Genomic DNA, 23,870 nt, shown 5'->3' on the forward strand with positions numbered 1-23,870 from the left:
AATTGAACAAGCGGAGTGTCCACAACTATACCTGTGTTAGCTACCCCCCCCCCCCTAGCTTTTCCATGGAGATGACATTTTAGGATATTTGCAGAGCATGATGGGGGGAGGTGAATTGTGATAACACGCATGTAACCCGGGAAGGAGTGTATCACGCTGGGAGGTAAGGAGGACCGCCAGTCTGCGGGAGAGTAGTCAGCATAAGAGCCGTGATTATGAGATGAGATCAGCTTTCAAGATATCGACACTGATCCGCTCTCCGCTCCGCTGCCAAGATGTAATCAGGACAGAAATATGAGATTAAATTATAGGAAGTCACGCTACCTGTGTCAGGGAATTACAGGTCTCCATTCCGAGGCCAAGAGGGGACCACCTGACAGACCACCAACATCCCTCGTCTCAATGAACAGGGATCGGACCTGCCTCAAGGTTGGATAGAGTTGTCCATGATTTCTCTGGCTGGTGTAACCAATCGTAAGGCCTGGATATTTTTACCAAGCCTTAACCATGGAAACCAGATGTGACGCCTTCCTGCGACTTCAACGTATGTGATGTGACATTTTTCTTATATATTTGCTATTACACTGTACAAGGTTTTTCAGGATGTGATTTTCTCAAGAGTTTCAGACTCAGGTGGATGGCTTGAGACTAGCAGTGCCAGGAGGATCTGTCTGCTACAACCCCCATAATAAAGTTATGCTACATTCAAACTACGGGATGGTGGTTGGTGGGGTGTCGTAACGGGGATTTCTGTCAAAGTTTCTATTGACATGAAAACTTGGGAAATCCTAACATCCCTATGGTTTGCCGAACCAGAATTTGAATATAGCCTAGCATGCGGATTTGGTTAGATCACAATGAACCCTAACCCCAAGGACCTGATCACAGATTTGGTCTGTTTTTCTAGAAGAAGCCATGTTGGACAATCCTCGTAACGTGCATGATGGACATGACAATAATACATACATAGCTTGAATTTGATGGCCTCTATGCAAAAACCGTTGTTGGCCCTTTACCAATAACATGGCGCCAAGCCAACAAGATCAAATATAATCAACACAACAGTCTACGAGTGGCTTACAACATGACCAACCAACCGGGGAATCCTAATCGTCATGTCAGGCACTTTAACCCATTCCCCTTTTTCTGAGCCTTTTCCCACAGCGACGGCTCATTGATTGATGATTCTGGAGCATAATTCGGAGGAGGAAGAATTGTTCAGGTATGTGAGCAGTCACTGACCACAGGGCGTGGGAGAACCAATGAATAATAGGGGGGTTAGGAGGGTCTACGTTGAGAAGAACACCCATTCACATTTTGAAGAAGATCTCAAGGGGTTCTATCGAAAATGGATGTTAATGGAAAATCCGAAAACCTCTCTGGCATAGGCACCAGGTCAGGCACAGTCCTTACACCCCGGCCCTTTATCATTCACATAGAAGAACCGGTGTATTATCGTTTTTTAAGCTTTTTTAAGACAAAACACATTGAAGACCTTGGCCTAAAGAAGACTAGAATGGAGTGAGCAGAGACCTTCAGCAGAGTTGAAGGGATATATCAAGTTACCCAACGTTTATATGGCACATTTTTACTACACATTTATAGGAAGTGACAAAGATCTATGACTGAAACTCCATACTCTTCTCGGAAGCCATAAAACTAGAAGCCCGAAGGGTATCACAGATATGAATACTAGGAGAGGCATTGTGTTAACGCAAATTGTATCCGGAAGTCCGGATTTCTTGCAAAATGTTCCCGGCTACAGCTATTACCATGGAATCCATCATAAACACTATAAATATAGAGATATCATTCATTTCCTCAAAGAAAGTATCACTTCAGGCGCCATCAGTGCCAAGAACAAGGTGACAACCGGCGTCAAACTGATGGTCTCCACACTCAACAAGGGCCTCGAAAAGTAGAAGACATTTATTGGATGAGATATTCTTAATTTTTCTTAAAGTGAAAGGGACTGACGACAGGTGTGACATATGTTCATCTAACCCTAACAACTCTGGTAGCTCCTCTATGTCTTGAAGGTCTAGAATCATGACTACGGGTTACGTCGGCCATTAGACAGTTGTCACGAAGCAGTAGAGCATTTCCCTACACAATTTCTGGCTCTGATGATATTTCGTACTACATTTTCCTATGGACACTACAGTTTTTATCCCTCTTTCAGAGTCATGAGAGTTGGGAGGTCCTTGACCATGTTTTTGGGATTGTCCTCCGAGGTAAAAAGTTAGCTTTTCAACTGTAACAGATACAACGTGTAATTATAAGGGGATAATACAAAATCCTAAGGGGGAAAGACAAAAGTTTTGTATTGGGGAAAAACTGTGACCACATTTTGTGTTCCTTAACGCCTCAATCTTGTCCACCTTTGTTTCGGGAAGAGGCAAAGTAGTCAGTGCTAAAGAAGTGGAAGGACGTCTTCCTGGTCAAAATTTTTAGCAGCAAACTGGAACAAAGATGAGAGACATGGACCCTGCCGGCTGTGTTCAGATTGAAATTAACGGGGCCTTTGTCCTTGCTCCGCACCCTCCTCCTCCTCCTCCTCCTACATTTTCATCTCTGTAGTCATGGGAATCCCCCTTCAAGCGTTGCAACAGGCCAAGCTTAGCAAGGGGTGTGAAAAGGGTACCAAGTCAAAGGCCAGATTCACCTCCTAGAAAAAAAAAAAAATTTGAATACCAACTTTTGTCAGGTCACAAAAGACTCCATCCCCATGGAAACTATTTTCTGTGAAGAGATTTTGAGCACAAAAGGAAGTGGCACTGAGGTCCGGTTTCCAAAATGAGCAAGGAAAAAAAAAAAGTTTGGAATTAAAAGTTTTTTCTTATAAAATTGGCATAGACATCCTAAAAATTACAAAAATAAAAAAAAATAAATTGGCAAATATGTCTCTCTTTTTTTTTTTTAGGTGAAGAAATTTTTTTGGGCGGGTGTCCAACTGAACTAGAAGTTATAGAATCTAAAAAAAATAAGACATGTACGAGTAAAACATAATAATAAAAAAACAAAAACTGTCTAAAACCTGTAAAAAAAAAAATTATAAGAAATGTTGCCCAAGGATATCGGGAGAAATATGACCAACAGTGGAAGCTGCTATCATATGTCACCAATGGGCTTCCGTAGTAAGAAACATATATCAAGTATGATACTTTATACAGTGGCAATAAGTATTGGTCTTATGAATTTCAACGTACACGGGGTGATTGGGGCTCCGCAAAAAAAAAAAAAAAAAAAGTAAATGGGAAAACAAAAAAACTAAATTAAATAAAGTAACAGAAAACAAAAAAAATTCAGTTAAAGTCGGTTTATGGTTGAAACCCGTTATAGACATATTTTTTTAAATTCATGGATGATGCTATTTTATAAAAAAAAAAAAAAAAAACACTGAAATTATAATCAGCCCAAGTCCAAGTAATGAGATTCTACTTATCGGTGAAATGAAGGCTCCAAAACATTTAGCCACACCCCTTTTTTACAGGTGTTTTGACTCTCCTTAAAAAAGTGGTCTTTGGGCCACATGTTCTGCTCCTCAAGGACCCTTAGTGAGGGGCATTTATTCTTTCTGGTATTTGGAAGTGCTAATTTGGATTAGAACCTACCTGACATTTCAGCAACACTTACTTTTTATTGGACCCCTGATCCTCAAGGCCACGCCCCTTAGTACATTTAAACTTTTCTTTAACCGCTTCATTTCTTTTGTCATTAGCCTCAAACTCCATTTACATTATATGTACTTCTGTTTACATCCGCAAATATTTGCTTAGGACCAGATTGTCAAAATGTGACGACTCCATCGCCGCACAAGGACCGGATGAAAAATGTCCCCGGGTCACGCAGAGGGGTAATGCTGCAGTTATTCTATAGTTCTGCATGAAACTGCCTTCCAACTGAACTGAAAAGGTTAATATTTGCTCACGACATATAACATGTTACTGTGTATATATCCTCAAAAAAAAAAAAATTTCTTAAAGGCAAAGTGTGAAAAACAATCAACCTGTCCGCCTTGTTTACAGAGAAATCTATCACACAGAAGGATCTATAGAACAATATTTCGTTGAGAGGATCTTCAGGGTGAAGGGATGTGCTTTTTCTCTGGATGGAAAGTATGTGCCCCCTTGAAGATCATGAGATCCCCAGCTTCCAGCTCGAGCAGAGTTCAAGGCTTGTATATTTTGAGGCCATAAAATTCTCTAAAGACTGATACATTGCAGAAGAACTGTGCAGAATCTACTGATGTATGGATCTCACAGAGCGTTGTCTAGACTAGACGCCATTTTCTCCACTTCTCAGTTGAGGAAAGGACGAGCTATGTCCAAGGTTACTACCTCAAAGTGCCCTCTGATATCTTCAGTTGACTTCTTCATCTAAGACAGTGGTTCTCAACCTTTCTAATGCTGTGACCCCGCAATACAGTTCCTCATGCTGTGGTGACCCCAAACCATGCAACTCGCAGTAAAAACACAGTAAAATTTTGGCTCCGATGGCTTTAGGCGACCCCGGTTTTGGTCATTCAACCCCCGCTGGGGTCCCGACCCACAGGTTGAGAACCACTGATCTAAGATGTTCATCCATTCTTGACAAATGGCTGATAGACATGTAAGGTCCACGACCGGCTTTGAGGTATAGACATTTTTGGATGGGGTGAGGGAATTTCAAAATGAGTCCGATCAATTAGGAGACTTCTGTAGGGATAATAAGCTGCTGCCCAAGTTCAGGAGGCCTCAACATCTACGTAACTTCTGATATAGTCTTCTGAAGATGGCCACACCACAACAGAAAAAACTCAACCCAACATCCCAATTTCTGACATCTTTAGTCATTGTGTAACGGTAGTTGGTAAATATGGTCGAGACTTTATCAGGTGTGTAAGGTCAACTTTACCATTAGAGTCCATCTTCATAGAAAGTTGGGTTTTAGATGACAAGAGATCCCATAAATTCTGGAGGCTTCCCCCAATTTTTGTTGACCCCATAATTACCTATTGTCCATGAAGCAATTAGATAGTATACAAGTTATATGGTTCATCCAGCTAGACATCTTGTACACTGGAGCGTGATCTATTGGCCAAAGCTTTTGGATGGCCTTCAAACAGGTCATAACTCATCATGTTTTTAGCTTATGGATGACTTGAGGTGTGACCCCCTATACTTTATTCATCTTGACCTCCATAATTTCAATTTTCTTATGTCATTTGATGACTTCTAGTCAATACTTTCAGTAGACCCTACAGTCTAGACTTGAGTTTTTGGCTAGACAATGGGTAGTCAGATGACTTGACCCGTATATCAAGTTATCACATCTAAAGTTATGGGATAAACACAAAAATAAACAAAGACCAGACAGGAATTTCTGAGAACTGTGTATCTGTCCATCAGCCCTAAACCCATCTCATCCTTAAATGCCACCACGCGCACCATCACCATGCAACTAACTGGTCTACAAGATTTGAGGTTCACAATGGAAATGGAAATCTCACAATCCTTAGATGATTATATTCTCCTAGTTATACGGCCTGGATCAGAATGGGGCACCTTTTGTACATAATGGTCTGAGAAGGAGAGCCAGACAGGATTCCCAGACTGGGAGCAGGTTTGGGTGGTTGTCGCCTAGGTCTCGAGAGGAGACAGTAACATTCAGGCTTCACTCTAGAGCGTGGCCTTTGTGTGATGTCTCCGCTGCTATCAGTCACCACCTCAGTATCTTATCTCCATTGCCCCGGGCCTATGTGTAACAAGCCACCACAATACAAGGCGACAACACAAGGGCGACGTCGTAACACATCCAGCTAAAAGCCGCCATTAGCAGGTGTCACCGTCTGTAAGCTTCTTAGTAATTATGGTAATTGTGTACACAAAAATTTGATACAGGTGACCATGACCACCTTCGTGACTGGACACTCCATTAATTATGAGCTGAGCGACCTCCATGTTATGTTGGTATTATGTGATGACGTTCCTGCTGGCTACTATGAAACTACAACTCCCAGCAGACGCTGTGTCTCATAATAAGCAGGGCTGCCCCCATGTGCCCGGGGAGGACAACACATAGATAATGTCACAACGAGGACACAGCTTTGATCTTATCCTTCCACCTCCAGGCCTCTAGTCCATGGAGGTTTCCGGGTGGAGCTCATACAGTTCTTTATTGTAAATGACTATTTATTCGGTTATTTTTAGGTTCATGGTCCTGATGATAAGGGGATGTTCACATGCGGCAGATTTGCTGCAGAAAGTTCTTTGATGCCAAAATTTTTGTGCATGGAGATCTACAGAGACCACAGAGCAGGTGACCATACGTGGACAACCCCAACTGCAGATGTGGAACCGCTCCAGAAAGCAGAAGGTCAGACAAGGGCAAGCGCTACGACATTTAAGAAAAATCTCTTCCCAAAACAGGACCACACCTGTCCAAAAGTTATACATGCTACTGCAGCTCAGACGTGGACAGACGTGGTGCTATTTTTGGAAGATTTATCTTATAGATCAGAAACTCACTCAACCATGCGATTTACAGTCTCCGATCTTTAGGCTACACTACTTTACAGTTACATTGTGGAGTTTTTGCAAGACCAGTGCAATAAAAACAAAATATTTTGTAATATTTTTTTGGAAATGTTTTTGTAAAATCTGCAGACCTCCAAAATCTCAGCAAATATTGTTGAGAGTTTAGAACACAATCTGAAAAGTGAATTCCTCAGCGACTGTGAAATTGAAACATGTTTTATTTGGGAGGGGGGCAGAAGGGGAATTTTTTTTTTTTTGTACATACAGTTACTGAATACATCTGTGAGGGGGTCGACCTGTGCCAACAAAGACAGCAGCGCTGAATGCAGGCAGTGAAATCCAGGACCCAGCAGGAGACAGGGGATCTGTTCATCCGCTGGTCAATGGATGGATTAGGGAAAAAAACAAAAAGTTTCCTACAAATTCCAAAGTCTATTCTCTACCTGGATTATGTCCAATAGTCTCCGACCTACGGAACTCCAGCTGTTGCAAGACTACAACTCCCAGCAGGCCATTGAAGGCACCTCCAAGCACCTGGACCCAACCACTACCGGTACGGTGCACAGTAATACGGATGTATCTCTCTCTTCCCTTCCCCTATAAAGAAGAATTTTTTTTGAAAACAGATATTTTTGAATTTGACCAGTGCCAGGAGATGTCTGCCCCATCTGCACCCTCTCTGCTGGACGTCATTGTAGGGGGAGTTATTAATCAGATGTGGGACAATAGAAGAATGTATTGAAATGCTTGAAGGAGGGGAAGGTGGGGGAGGGAGGGAAGCGCAAAATCTCATTTTCCCACTTCATTGAAAAGAGATGAACAATGACAAAGAGATCAGTGTGTGCACACAGCAGGGCGGCCGAGGCCTATCCAACCTGGAGGGGAGGAAGGCGCACAACAATGACCTTCCATCGCAGCTTCCCTTTCACCGGCCTGCAACACTTTCCCTGCTTGGAGAAACTTGGACGTCTCCAACGTGAATTTTCTTTTTGTAACTTTTTGCAAATTTACAGAGGTCACGAAACTTTAAAGGGCAACTTTCCAAAAGAGAGAGAATACTTCAGAGACACTCAGAGCCAAAGAACTTTAATGTGAAGAATTTTGCTACTTTTGGCATCCAAAAAATTGACAGAATCCTTCAAACTTTACAAAAAAGGACCCTCTGATCTCAGCATTATTGATGTGAATATTTTTGTACCTTCACGTATACCAAAAACTTGGTATGCCACCAAACAATAAGGTGAATTTACAAAAAGATTTATTTTTACACACTCAGATCGCAGTGCCTTTATCTGGAACAATTTTGTAACTTTTTTTGTACCTAAAAAAATCTACAGAATGTACATTATCCATCAAACATTTAAAGGGCAAATCTAAAATAATTACTTTAGAGACGCTCAGATCTCAGCATCCTTGTGAATATTTTTTATCCCCCCCCCCAAAAAAATTACAAAAATGCTCAAAGCTTAAAGGGGAACATTCCAAAATGTAATTGTGTGCCCCACACATATGTTCTTCAGGGAGAGTTTGTATGTTTCTTGAAGAAGCCTAACCTCTTTGGCTGTGGTCAACTGGCTGCAAGTAAGCCACTCTGTGATTTGCCGGAGGAGACACCATGTTGGACATTATGGGGCTCATTTACTAAGGGTCCGCAGAGCGCATTTTCGTTGGGTTTCCCGACGATTCCCATTTATCACTGCATTTTAACAGGGGATTTTGGTGCACGCAATCGGATTTTGGCACATCGGCGCCGGCTTGGGCGTAACACAAATCAGGGGGCGGGCCGTCGGACAACCCGATGGATTCGGACTACGCGAGGGATTTAACATTTCGAATTGTGTCGCAAGACAAAGCACTCACATGCACCGGGAAGAAGAAGGTGAACTCCGGCGGACCTCAGCGGGGAAGTGACAGATGCAGGAACTCGGGCGCACGAGCTACATGAATTACGCCGGACTTCATCTTCGTCGGACCGTCCGAATCGGGGATCGCGACAGGACCGGGTAAGTAAATTTGCCCCTATGAATCTAAATTTGCCAGCATCAAAGTAAAGCATCAGAAATGCGACAGTCCTAATCTGACCTCAAAAACAGCTCCAGTAATCCTTAATTTCCTAGTTTTTTCGTCCCTAACATACATACATGAATATCAAATGAGCTTGAAATGTGGGAGGAGACAATCTAGCCCGACACCACCCGAGCTTCATTATGGCGTATGGTCTGGAGCCTCATCTGGTCTTGAGAACCTACTCAAATCAAAAAGGGCCCATGCAGCTCATTATAGAGCAGTCACCAGATGGTAACGCAGCCCACAGCCAGGGCCTCCAGGGAGCAGAAGCATTGACAATTAGTGACGTTCTCTAATGAGAAGTAAATATTACTTGACATTCAGTAAACTATTCCTCGTTATACATCCTATATGCTCTGCAGGACCTACGGTATCCATTAAAATCAATCAATACTGTGTAATGCCTCAATATTCCTGCGGGGGAGCTGTAAGGAATATGAGCATGGACTTTAATGCTTTGCTCTATCTATCTTGTTGTGTTACTTTCTCCACTGCTCAAAATAAAGTTTTACATATATTTTCCAGGTGGTTCACCCTTTTGTTTTTTTAATCTCAAACGTCCTTCCTCCCCCTCTGTACCTTATAAGTAATGTCAGACAACTTAAAACAAAATCCCCCGTCAGATCATTCACCTTAACCTCACAGTCAGAGAGCGTGAAACTCGACGGATCACAGATCACGGAATATTAAGTCACTTATTAAAGAGGCCGAAATTTAAGCCAAAACCTACACGAGGCGCAAATTGAAGTTTTTCAAAAAGTTGCAATGTAATATGGTTTGATGGAGCCTCATGTACATGTATACAGATAATGGGGGATAACTTGATGATAAAAATCACCATATTTCCAGTCAGAACCAGAATTTTTCTGTCATAGTAACCATTTCTGGATTTTCCTATAGCAACCGTTTTTTAGATTCTGCCATAGTAGGATCAAATCTTTAAAGATCTTGTCCAAGATTGTCCACCATTATTGTACTATTCAACCTGTGTGCCTAGTAGATGTGGGGCTGTGTTTTGGAAGCGGCCATCTTTTCTAACACAAATCTTTCGGCAGACCCGAATCCTCGTCGTACAACCCACAGCAGGGATCGCGACAGGACCGGGTAAGTAAATCTGCCTCAATTGTGAAAAGGATTCCCAGAGAATCAGGACATATCATTTAAGCACAAGAATTAGAAATAAATATGGCCGCCATTACACGGCTATTGTAAACATTCCCCCCCCCCCCCATCCGTTGTGCCAGTAATGACAATAAACAAGATGGCTGACCATTTCTCTCAGCGTTAGATGAGGCAGAACCAGATAAACCTGAATGAAGTGATTTTTTTCTGTCAGGGATGCGGTCACAGGGTGATCTATCATTGACAGTGTCTGGGTGTCGGCCATTTTGTTGGTGACTGTACAGCAGTTATGTGCAGAGTACAGCCTGAGGGCACGCGCGGTTGGACCATAAATCAATCGCCACAGTCAGGGCGACTCGTAGTAGTAGTAGTAGAACGGGTTCATGGCTTTGTCAAGGATCGTCTTGTAAAGAAGTGGTTCGCTTGGGGTTATCTTGGCAGGAAGTTATTTGTAACTGGATATGGGGGGGGGGGGGGGTCACGTTCTGACTGCCCAAAGTTTTCGTATTCATAAAATCAAATAAATCTGGTCCGCCATTGAATTACCTAGTGCTATAACAATGCAGAACTGAGGTACAAAGTGCCTCATACCTCACTGTAATGCAATATGTGGGGCACAACATAGGGAATTTCTTTGGGAACACATGTTACACCCCTACCAAAAACACAAATATGACATTTCTATAGTGAAATATAAGTCGGCATTGTCAGATTAAGATCAAAATGACAGCAAATCATGGGATTAGTAATAACTGAAGGCTGGAAACATCATCACTTGTAAACAAATCATCATGTCAGGTCCCAGATGGTGAATGGACCCATTGACCCAGAACGTCCTATAATCCGCTGTTTGATGTGGTCCACTCGCTGATCCTACCAGTCACTATTGCACCTGGTTAATAACGTGCTATGTATCATCCATTGTGTTGGATCCACCTCCCATTGACTACATGGATTCTATACGTCCCACCATGTCCGGCTATGTATTTAGTGTGACACAGGTGCACAGGTGATCCAATTTCATCTCATCTATTCCTAGAGCGTTAGAAGACACTGGGATCCCACCACCTCTCTACTGTGGGATCCCACCACTTATATGTCCACTTTTTCCACCAATGACCATTTCCACCAAATATCAGACATTTTATTCAAGGAAAACAGAACCAAATATCACAAGGATTTTCATGTCAAATAAGCCACACCTCAATACAATCAACCATTTATGGTGTGACTCCAAAGCAGATGTTCCTACAGATCCATCCATGAAGGTTGGTGTAGGTTGTCCTCTATGGAAATTTCTGGTGAAATTTCATCCAGTGTTATGAAGGTTTCATAGGTGGGGTCTATAAATATGGTAAAAACACCGAAAAAAAATAGATGGAGGCCTGTCTATGTAGGGTACGGAGCTTGTATACATGGTGCTTTTAGAAGTATGGTATAACGACATGCTGGTTAACGTACTTGACCACTGTGTTCTCCGACTAGGAATATCTCGTCCCTCATCGTACCCGCTGATGCTGTATGTTGGTGATGAAAACCTTTCATCTCTATATTCAGCAATCAACATCAACCAAATTTCAAATATATACTGAAGTTAACTCCATCAAATTGGATTTTACGCTTTGAAAGCCCAAAAGGAAGTAAAGAAGTACTGACGATGCGGTGGCTGTAAAGACCTGATCAGCAACTAAGATGTTTTGGAGACAAAACAACAAAAAAGTTGAACCTGAACGAAAAGTGTAGTTTCCCACAGAGACCAAAAATATTCAAATGGATCTTCTAACATCAAAAGAAGAAGCACCCACATCCAGGGTCTCCAACGGCTGGACAGTCAACAACTGTTCAAAGCAAGGGAATGCAACCAGACAAGTTTTTTTTAACCATATCATGACCAGGAGATGTGGACCGACAGGCTAGGTTTCCCCCTTACAATAAAAAGTCCTTCATCCACCCTGCTATTAGAGTGGATATATTATTTACAGCTATAAGCCATATCCTATAATCAACTGTGAGAGTTATACACAGCGCGGAGGTAGCCCAGGCACCTGCTAAAAAGGTCTCAGGATGGACACTTTGGGGATCAGTTACTAAGGGCCCCGCGGACCTCACTTTCGTCGGAGATCCTGGTGATTTTCGATTGGCGCCGCTGGGACAAGGATTTAAATGGGGTTTTTGGCGCCCGCGATCGGATTTCGGCGCAAGCGCATGGCATGGCCGTCGGACGATCCGATGGATTAGGACAAACCGCAGGATTTAACTTCAAAATTGTGTCACAAGCCAAGCACTTACATGTACTGAGTGGAAGAAGGTGAGCTTCGGCGGACCTGAGCGGGGAAGCGACAAATGCAGATCGGGCGCACAATCTAAGTGAATCACGCCAGAGTGCATTCCAGGCGGACAATGCACTTTCAGTAACTCCGAGAGACTGGGTAAGTAAATGCGCCCCATTACTTGCCCGTCCTGTCGCGATCCCCGAGGTGAGTTGTCCGACGAGGATTCTGAGCTGCCGCGATTCACTAAGATTGTGCGCCCGATATCCTGCATGTGTCGCTTCCCCGCTCAGGTCCGCCGGAGTTCACCTTCTACTTCCCGGTGTATGTGAGTGCATTGGTTGCGGCAAGATTTGAATGTTAAATCCCGCGCTCAGTCTGAATCAGTCGGATCATCCAATGGCCACGCCCCCGATTTGTGTCGCATGAAAGTCGGCACCAAAATCCAATTGCGTGCGCCAAAAACCCCAGTTAAATGCGGCGCAAAATGAAAATAGTCGGGAAACCCATTGAAAATGAGGTCCGCGGACCCTTAGTAAATGTGCCCCACTATGCTTGTTGAAGACCCTCTATAGTTAGACCTTCTTTGGGCAAGGTCTTGCTGATGGTTATGGAGATAAAATAGAGCAAGGTTCTTTACTCCCTTGATGGAACATGTGGAGTAAATGAACAAGTACTAAAAAGAAGAGTCCATTTTTTGACTTGAGTCATGGAGTCTAATCTACTTTACGTACACTGTTCATCCATGAGGGCACTTTCAAGGTGAGCTTTCTTGGATGTGTTCTCCTTACCACTTCTTTTGTGCCTTTGTCTCATGTCAAAGCTTAAAATGGCATAGGACAAGCTGTATCACTGCTATAAGATAACCACCAACATAAAATATAAATGAAGGTCCATCTATTAGGTAAAAATATAAAAACTAAGTTAGGTTAGAAATTTGGATTATGTTTTTGGATTGTCTTCAACTTTTGTTCATAGTATCATAGTATATAGGGCCGGAAGGAGACTCAAGTCCATCAAGTCCAACCTTCAAGAATTAAATAAATGTTTTATCCCCATAACCCGTGATATTTTTCTCTCCAGAAAGGCATCCAGGCCTCTCTTGAACATGTACATAGAGTCCGCCATAACAACCTCCTGCGGCAGAGAGTTCCACAGTCTCACTGCTCTTACAGTAAAGAACCTTTGTCTATGGTGATGGTAGAATCGCCTCTCCTCTAGGCGCAGAGGATGCCCCCTTGTCCTGGTCACAGGCCGAGGTATAAAAAGATCTTTGGAGAGATCCTTGTACTGTCCGTTCAGGTATTTGTACATTGTAATGAGGTCTCCCCTCAGTCGTCTTTTTTCTAAACTGAATAATCCCAAATTTTTTAATCTGTCAGTGTATTCTAGTCCCCCCATTCCCCTAATAATCCTGGTTGCTCTCCTCTGCACCCGTTCCAGCTCTACTATATCCTTTTTATACACTGGTGCCCAAAACTGTACACAATATTCCATGTGTGGTCTGACCAGGGATTTGTATAAGGGCAGAACTATGTCTTTATCATGAGAATCTATTCCTCTCTTGATACATCCCATAATTTTATTTGCTTTAGCAGCAGCCGCCTGGCTCTGGTCACTAAAATTAAGTTTACCATCCACCAATACGCCCAAGTCCTTTTCAGTTTCAGTTTTACTAAGTAATTGACCGTTTAGAACATAATTATACTTTTTGTTTCCATGGCCCAAGTGCATAACTTTACATTTATCTACATTAAACCTCATCAACCATTTCTCTGCCCATCCCTCAAGCTTCCACAAATCCCTCTGTAATGCTTAACTATCGGCCTCAGTATTTATTACTTTACACAGCTTAGTATCATCTGCAAATATTGAAACTTGACTGTGTAAACCCACTACAAGGTCATTAATAAAAATATTAAAAAGAAGTGGCCCCAATACTGACCCCTGTTCATTGAGGTTCTTCACCTAAATGAATTTCTCCACCCCTTGGAAAGAACATTAATGTCAACAGTGAAGGACTGGTTAATGGGTCTCTGCCACCACTCATGGACCTATAGACCAGTGAAGTGTATGCTCAAAGGATCAATGGGAGAGAATGTGGTGACAACATTTGGAGTTTGGGTGGGAGGGGCAGAAATCCTTGTGGTTACTCCATCTCGATTCTTCATTGTGTAGACAAACTTTTTGGATACAATTTTTTGGAAGTAAGTAAAGGAGAACATACAAACTTGAAAACCCCATAAGTCTCAAAATGCACAAAGCAAAATATTTGGAAAATGAAAAAGACAAGGTCTCACCTCCATGGCCAGGGCTGCGGTTTGTTGGTCGTAGTGGTTCAACAGATTGGGCATGAATGTCGAATTGTAAGGAAGGTCTTGACACATTCGGAGGATTATGGGCTCACAGGCAAAGAGACTATGTCCCAGGGCACCGTCTACAAGTACTGCGAAAAACCACAACAGGCAAGAAATCCTGTAGGTAGCCATGATGAGGCCACAAGAAGCCATGATGGCCTTCGGATACTAGCTGTCCCCCAGAGTCAAGCGTGTGGACAGCTCTTGGCGTGAGGATGACTCCAGTTCCGTTTGCTTCTGGAGAAGTTTCCGACACATTTTTAATTCCAGTTGATTTCTCCACAGATTTTCCAGCTGCATTTCAGCTACTAGCCGCACTCCCAGACCATCATCGTCACTGTAAGGAGCAAATATCCGAAACTCTCTAGTGTAAAGACATAAAAACACACAACATGTCAAAGCTGGTTCCTGTTATTTTAAAAAAACATGTTAGAACTTTGAAAGATGACTGAATTCTAATTACCACTTGTCAATTATCAGCAACGTGTAAGCGGAAACTTACTGGCGAGATCTAATGAACTATTCTAGTCTTATACAAACCAAAAACTGACATACATAGAGGGCAGTATTATAGTAGTTATATTCTTGTACATAGGGGGCAGTATTATAGTAGTTATATTCTTGTACATAGGGGGGCAGTATTATAGTAGTTATATTCTTGTACATAGGGGGCAGTATTATAGTAGTTATATTCCTGTACATAGGGGGCAGTATTATAGTAGTTATATTCTTGTACACAGGGGCAGTATTATAGTAGTTATATTCTTGTAGATAGGGGGCAGTATTATAGTAGTTATATTCCTGTACATAGGGGGCAGTATTATAGTAGTTATATTCCTGTACATAGGGGGCAGTATTATAGTAGTTATATTCTTGTACATAGGGGGCAGTATTATAGTAGTTATATTCCTGTACATAGGGGGCAGTATTATAGTAGTTATATTCCTGTACATAGGGGGCAGTATTATAGTAGTTATATTCTTGTACATAGGGGGCAGTATTATAGTAGTTATATTCTTGTACATAGGGGGCAGTATTATAGTAGTTATATTCCTGTACATAGGGGGCAGTATTATAGTAGTTATATTCCGGTACATAGAGGGCAGTATTATAGTAGTTATATTCTTGTACATAGGGGGCAGTATTATAGTAGTTATATTCTTGTACATAGGGGGCAGTATTATAGTAGTTATATTCTTGTACATAGGGGGCAGTATTATAGTAGTTATATTCCTGTACATAGGGGGCAGTATTATAGTAGTTATATTCTTGTACATAGAGGGCAGTATTATAGTAGTTATATTCCTGTACATAGGGGGCAGTATTATAGTAGTTATATTCTTGTACATAGGGGGCAGTATTATAGTAGTTATATTATTGTACATAGGGGGCAGTATTATAGTAGTTATATTCTTGTACATAGGGGCAGTATTATAGTAGTTATATTCCTGTACATAGGGGGCAGTATTATAGTAGTTATATTCTTGTACATAGAGGGCGGTAATCTAGTAGTTATATTCTTGTACATAGGGGGCAGTATTATAGTAGTTATATTCTTGTACATAGGGGGCAGTATTATAGTAGTTATATTCTTGTATAAAGGGGGCAGTATTATAGTAGTTATATTCTTGTATATAGGGGGCAGTATTATAGTAGTTATATTCCTGTACATAGGGGGCAGTATTATAGTAGTTATATTCTTGTACATAGAGGGCAGTATTATAGTAGTTATATTCTTGTACATAGAGGGCAGTATTATAGTAGTTATATTCTTGTACATAGGGGGCAGTATTATAGTAGTTATATTTCTGTACATAGGGGGCAGTATTATAGTAGTGATATTCTTGTACATAGGGGGCAGTATTATAGTAGTGATATTCTTGTACATAGGATGCAGTATTATAGTAGTTATATTCCTGTACATAGGGGGCAGTATTACAGTAGTTATATTCTTGTACATAGGGGGCAGTATTATAGTAGCTATATTCTTGTACATAGGGGGCAGTATTATAGTAGTTATATTCTTGTACATAGGGAGCAGTATTATAGTAGTTATATTCTTGTACATAGGGGGCAGTATTATAGTAGTTATATTCTTGTACATAGGGGGCAGTATTATAATAGTTATATTCTTGTACATAGGGGGCAGTATTATAGTAGTTATATTCTTGTACATAGGGGGCAGTATTATAGTAGTTATATTCCTGTACATAGGGGGCAGTATTATAGTAGTTATATTCTTGCACATAGGGGGCAGTATTATAGTAGTTATATTCTTGTACATAGGGGGCAGTATTATAGTAGTTATATTCTTGTACATAGGGGGCAGTATTATAGTAGTTATATTCTTGTACATAGGGGGCGGTATTATAGTAATTATATTCTTGTACATAGGGGGCGGTATTATAGTAGTTATATTCTTGTACATAGAGGGCAGTATTATAGTAGTTATATTCCTGTACATAGGGGGCAGTATTATAGTAGTTATATTCCGGTACATAGAGGGCAGTATTATAGTAGTTATATTCTTGTACATAGGGGGCAGTATTATAGTAGTTATATTATTGTACATAGGGGGCAGTATTATAGTAGTTATATTCCTGTACATAGGGGGCAGTATTATAGTAGTTATATTCTTGTACATAGAGGGCAGTATTATAGTAGTTATATTCCTGTACATAGGGGGCAGTATTATAGTAGTTATATTCTGGTACATAGGGGGCAGTATTATAGTAGTTATATTCTTGTACATAGGGGGCAGTATTATAGTAGTTATATTATTGTACATAGGGGGCAGTATTATAGTAGTTATATTCTTGTACACAGGGGCAGTATTATAGTAGTTATATTCCTGTACATAGGGGGCAGTATTATAGTAGTTATATTCTTGTACATAGAGGGTGGTAATCTAGTAGTTATATTCTTGTACATAGGGGGCAGTATTATAGTAGTTATATTCTTGTATATAGGGGGCAGTATTATAGTAGTTCTATTCTTGTATATAGGGGGCAGTATTATAGTACTTATATTTCTGTACATAGGGGGCAGTATTATAGTAGTTATATTCTTGTACATGGGGGGCAGTATTATAGTAGTTATATTCCTGTACATAGGGGGCAGTATTATAGTAGTTATATTCTTGTACATAGAGGGCAGTATTATAGTAGTTATATTCTTGTACATAGGGGGCAGTATTATAGTAGTTATATTTCTGTACATAGGGGGCTGTATTATAGTAGTGATATTCTTGTACATAGGGGGCAGTATTATAGTAGTGATATTCTTGTACATAGGATGCAGTATTATAGTATTTATATTCCTGTACATAGGGGGCAGTATTACAGTAGTTATATTCTTGTACATAGGGGGCAGTATTATAGTAGCTATATTCTTGTACATAGGGGGCAGTATTATAGTAGTTATATTCTTGTACATAGGGAGCAGTATTATAATAGTTATATTCTTGTACATAGGGGGCAGTATTATAGTAGTTATATTCTTGTACATAGGGGGCAGTATTATAATAGTTATATTCCTGTACATAGAGGGCAGTATTATAGTAGTTATATTCTTGTACATAGGAGGCAGTATTATAGTAGTTATATTCTTGTACATAGGAGGCAGTATTATAGTAGTTATATTCTTGTACATAGGGGGCGGTATTATAGTAATTATATTCTTGTACATAGGGGGCGGTATTATAGTAGTTATATTCCTGTACATAGGGGGCAGTATTATAGTAGTTATATTCTTGTACATAGGGGGCAGTATTATAGTAGTTATATTCTTGTACATAGGGGGCAGTATTATAGTAGTTATATTCCTGTACATAGGGGGCAGTATTATAGTAGTTATATTCTTGTACATAGGGGGCAGTATTATAGTAGTTATATTCTTGTACATAGGGGGCAGTATTATAGTAGTTATATTCCTGTACATAGGGGGCAGTATTATAGTAGTTATATTCTTGTACATAGGGGGCAGTATTATAGTAGTTATATTCCTGTACATAGGGGGCAGTATTATAGTAGTTATATTCTTGTACATAGGGGGCAGTATTATAGTAGTTATATTCCTGTACATAGGGGGCAGTATTATAGTAGTTATATTCTTGTACATAGGGGGCAGTATTATAGTAGTTATATTCTTGTACATAGGGAGCAGTATTATAGTAGTTATATTCATGTACATAGGAAGCAGTATTATAGTAGTTATATTCTTGTACATAGGGGGCAGTATTATAGTAGTTATATTCTTGTACATAGGGGGCAGTATTATAGTAGTTATATTCTTGTACACAGGGGACAGTATTATAGTACTCATATTGTTTTTACAAAGGGGCAATATAGTATATACATCGAACAATACATTTATCCTAGCTTGTGTGCATATTAGGATAATCAAATGAGAGCTTGGGGTTTGTCCTCGGAGCAGATATCTTCTCCCTTCCCCCTCTCATCTTGGCAGCCAGTGCATTGCTCAGCATGTGCAGACATAATAGACCTGGAGAAAGCTCCTGCAGTGGCAGTTCATGGGTTAACCAGGATGCACAATTAGGCTTAATGCCAGATTAGGTGGATAATCCGTTGGAAGATGGATGGAGCGTTTGCATATTATGTGCATAAATGTAATAATAAAGGTGTGAGCCGGGTCTGAATAAGATGGTGGGGGAGGGGGGTGATACACGTAGCATGCGCCCGGAGCAGACAGCCCAATTACTTGTCTTACAAATATGAGAAATCCAGGTATGTCATGTATGATCATCACCGACGTGGGGTCTTCTGACTCATCCTGCAGCCCAGTCGGGCCCTCGGGGGCCTTCCAGTGCTCCATCTGTATCTACTGCTTGGGGGGGGGGGATTGAATGAAGGAATATGACAGCTCCTTAGATCTTGAACAATGTGATGACATATAAGGATTTACCCCTTTTTAAAATCCCCTTTAAATAATAGAAAAATCATGACCATGGACTTAAAAAGCTCTTGAACTTCTCAGTTCAAGATCTCTGCTTGCAGTCAGTGAATGTGGAGATTTCTGGTTACATTCAGAGGAAGTAACCCTGTGTATACCTAGTCATGCTCTCAGTTTATAGTCTGTTACAATTGTATCCATCTGCGAGCTTCAGCCTGATACATTGTAACAAATCACCAGAGAGATCTGTGCTTCTGATCACTGTAAAGACTGAATCCAAATGTAACAAACCCTCAGCTGAGAGCAGGACTAGCTCTGTATAGTGTTACTGCCTCTGGATGTAACTTAGGGTGTTTTCATTTGCTGACAACAAGCGGAGATACTAGAGAAACGAATCTGACACATTATCACTACCAACACCAGACTTGTGCCAATGCCATGCCCCCTTCACAGGTGACTGCCAGATTTCTACTGCACCCTCACACGTGCCAGTGGCATTGTTCCTGTAGTTGGTCACATTGCCCTCAGGTGCCGGCCATCTTGACCAACTTTAAGTCACACTGTCCTCACCAGTACCAGTCACATGGCACCAGGTATAGGTCACAGTACCCCTTACACAGTACCCACTGAATTGCCACCTGGTAGAAGTCCCACAGTGCCCAAACAAGTCCCAACCATTGCTATAAGTAGCATTGTCCTCTCTAGTTCCAGCTGTTATACCCCTGGTAGGGCACCAAGCCCTAAAGTTTGCCACCTGCTAAAAATGACAGCAACCATCCACACTGCCCCTGGTACAAATCATTGTCCGCTCTAGTTCCAGTTTGTATAGTTCTGGTAGGGTACAATGCCCAGGTGCAAGCTGGAATCGGTCAAATTATCCCTACGTGCCACACTGGGTCTACCCTAAAATGTCCCATCAACTAGAAATCACAGTGCCCATAAAAGTGCCAGCTCTATTGCCCCTGGTATAAGAAACATTGTTCTCCCTACTTCCAGCTGTTATGCCCCTGGCAGGGCACCAAGCCCTCAAGATTGCCACCATGTAGAAGTCACAGTGCCCTCAAGTACCATGTCACCAGGTATTGGTCAGTACCCCTAGGTGTCCACAAAATTGCCACCTGGTAGAAGACAAAGTGCCATCTGCATTGCCCCTGGTATAAGAAGCGTTGTACTCTCTAGCTCCAGCTGTTGTACCCCACTTAGGGCACTATGCTCTCAAGTTTGCCATCTATTAGAAGTCCCTCAGTGCCCATACAAGTGCCAGTCACTAGTATAAATAGCATTGTCCTTTCTAGCACCCACTGTTATACCACTAGTAGGGCACCATTCTCTTAAGTGCCCATACAAGTGCCAGCAGCTGTTTAACCCTTGTTAGGGGTTACAAATAAAACCCACACTGCCACAGTCTCTTCTGGTATAAGAAGAATTGGCTTCTCTAGCTCCAGCAGTAATGCCCCTGGTAGGGCACCAGGCCCTCAAGTTTGCCACCTGTTAGGAGTCACAGTTCCCATACAAGTGCCAGCCGCATTACTCCTGGTATAGATATCATTGCCCTCTCTAGTTCCAGTAGTTATACCCATGGGAGGGCACAATGCCCATACATGTGCCAAGTGGCATCAGTCAAATTCGCCCTACACGCTGCATCAACCCTCAAAAGTCCCATGGTGACAACATACCTGTCCTTAAGTGTGCCACCCAGAATGCCCACTTACGTGCCAGTCACTATACTCCTAAATTATCGGGCACCTGGTACCTAAATAATCCATTGTTCCCGCGCACCAGGGTACAGGTCCCGCTGGGGGATGGGAAACACAAAATATCTGCCATATATCAAAGTGGGGGGAATGTGGTGGCAGAGCGGCACCGCTAATCCCCCCGATCATGGGATTCCTGCAGAAAATAATCCAGCTAAGATTATCTTTTTTAACCGGTTTAACTGGATTATCAATATCGCTGGTGTTTATTTGCATTAGAATATAGAATTTTCTAGTTCAGAGCTCAGATATGTATATTAATACCAACAGTATCCGCTGTTCTCTGCTACATGACCAAAATGGCTGCCATGACAGCGCCCAATGGGGATCATCTCCCACGTCCAGGTTATTCCCATGATGTCTGATAATCCAAAATATTGGATAATCTGGTGCCTCTTAGGCCCCTGTAAATGACGGGATCGGGGATGTACATGGGACAGGACGTGCAGGGAGCCCCCATCATCACCCTCAGACGTGCACATTCTCACCCAAACAGCCTCCAAAAATACCTCATTTATCACCATCGCCCTGTGATGTGCGGCCGAGGTCACGTCTGCGTTGTAAACAACATACTAATGACATACCAAGAACACGTGAGGGGCGCGCACACCCTGCAGGCCGAGGGATTATCTCAGCCTCACATCACACTGATAACCTCCATTACTATCATAGGGGAAGATGGAGGTCGCCTATGGCAACGAATCACATCGAAAGATATACACATGGGGCTCAGTATATACACAGGGGGCTCAGTATATACACTGGGGGCGCAGTATATACACAGGAGGCGCAGTATATACACAGGGGGCACAGTATATACACAGGGGGCGCAGTATATACACAGAGGGCTCAGTATACACACAGGGAGCAAGGTATATACACAGGGGGCGCAGTATATACACAGGGGGCTTAGTATATACACAGGGGGCGCAGTATATACACAGGGGGCGCAGTATATACACAGGGGGCGCAGTATATACACAGGGGGCGCAGTATATACACAGGGGGTTCAGTATATACACAGGTGGCGCAGTACATACACAGGGGGTTCAGTATATATACAGGGGCTTAGTATATACACAGGGGGCTTAGTATATACACAGGGGGCTTAGTATATACACAGAGGGCGCAGTATATACACAGGGGGATCAGTATATACACAGGGGGCTCAGTATATACACAGGGGGCTCAGTATATACACAGGGGGCGCAGTATATACACAGGGGGCTCAGTATACACACAGGGAGCAAGGTATATACACAGGGGGCGCAGTATATACACAGGGGGCGCAGTATATACACAGGGGGCTCAGTATATACACAGGGGGCTCTGTATATAGACAGGGGGCTTAGTATATACACAGAGGGCGCAGTATATACACAGGGGGCTCAGTATATACACAGGGGGCGCAGTATATACACAGGGGGCGCAGTATATACACAGGGGGCTCAGTATATACACAGGGGGCTCTGTATATAGACAGGGGGCTTAGTATATACACAGAGGGCGCAGTATATACACAGGGGGCGCAGTATATACACAGGGCGCGCAGTATATACACAGGGGGCTCAGTATATACACAGGGGGCTCAGTATATACACAGGGGGCGCAGTATACACACAGGGGGCGCAGTATACACACAGGGGGCGCAGTATACACACAGGGGGCTCAGTATATACATAGGGGGCTCAGTATATACATAGAGGGCTCAGTATATACATAGAGTGCACAGTATATACACAGGGGGCTCAGTATATACATAGAGGGCTCAGTATATACATAGAGTGCACAGTATATACACAGGGGGCGCAGTATATACATAGAGGGCTCAGTATATACACAGGGGGCGCAGTATATACACAGGGGGCGCAGTATATACACAGGGGGTGCAGTATATACACAGGGGGCACAGTATATACACAGGGGGCGCAGTATATACACAGGGGGCGCAGTATATACACAGGGGGTGCAGTATATACACAGGGGGTGCGGTATATACACAGGGGGCTCAGTATATACACAGGGGGCGCAGTATATACACAGGGGGCGCAGTATATACATAGAGGGCGCAGTATATACACAGGGGGTGCAGTATATACACAGGGGGTGCGGTATATACACAGGGGGCGCAGTATATACACAGGGGGCTCAGTATATACACAGGGGGCGCATTATATAGATAGGGGATCAGTATATACACAGGAGGCGCAGTATATACACAGAGGGCTCAGTATATACACAGGGGGTGCAGTATATACACAGGGGGCGCAGTATATACACAGGGGGCGCAGTATATACACAGGGGGCGCAGTATATACACAGGGGGCTCAGTATATACACAGGGGGCTCATTATATAGATAGGGGATCAGTATATACACAGGAGGCGCAGTATATACACAGAGGGCTCAGTATATACACAGGGGGTGCAGTATATACACAGGGGGCGCAGTATATACACAGGGGGCGCATTATATAGATAGGGGATCAGTATATACACAGGGGGCGCAGTATATACACAGGGGGCGCATTATATAGATAGGGGATCAGTATATACACAGGGGGCTCAGTATATACAAAGGGGGTTCAGTATATACACAGGGGGATCAGTATATACATTATATACAGTACTCACTATATATACACAAGCTACTCACTATATACATAGTACTCACTATAAACAAGGTACTGACTATATACACAGTGCAAACTACATACAGATCAGGCATTCACTATGTACACACTGTGCATACTGTATACACAAGGAATATACACTGCACTGTATAACCCTGAGGTCATCTCTATATACACGATGCACCATAATATACATACTATGCTTAGTATATACACATGGTCCTCTCTATACACACAGT

General features: G+C 42.3%; 1 protein-coding gene across 3 annotated transcripts in view; it reads right to left on the bottom strand.

Annotated features, from left to right (window-relative positions):
- Positions 1 to 23,870, bottom strand: part of FZD3 (frizzled class receptor 3) — a 106,338-nt gene that overhangs the window by 23,764 nt on the left and 58,704 nt on the right. For all 3 annotated transcript variants that reach the window (XM_072143838.1, XM_072143839.1, XM_072143837.1), the window contains one exon: positions 14,278 to 14,698. In XM_072143838.1, coding sequence (XP_071999939.1) covers positions 14,278 to 14,487 — 210 coding nt within the window. In that variant the 5' untranslated portion in view covers positions 14,488 to 14,698. The remainder of the gene's footprint in view (positions 1 to 14,277; positions 14,699 to 23,870) is intronic.

Source organism: Engystomops pustulosus, chromosome 3 (genome assembly GCF_040894005.1).
Source record: "Engystomops pustulosus chromosome 3, aEngPut4.maternal, whole genome shotgun sequence".
Lineage (NCBI taxonomy): Eukaryota > Metazoa > Chordata > Amphibia > Anura > Leptodactylidae > Engystomops > Engystomops pustulosus.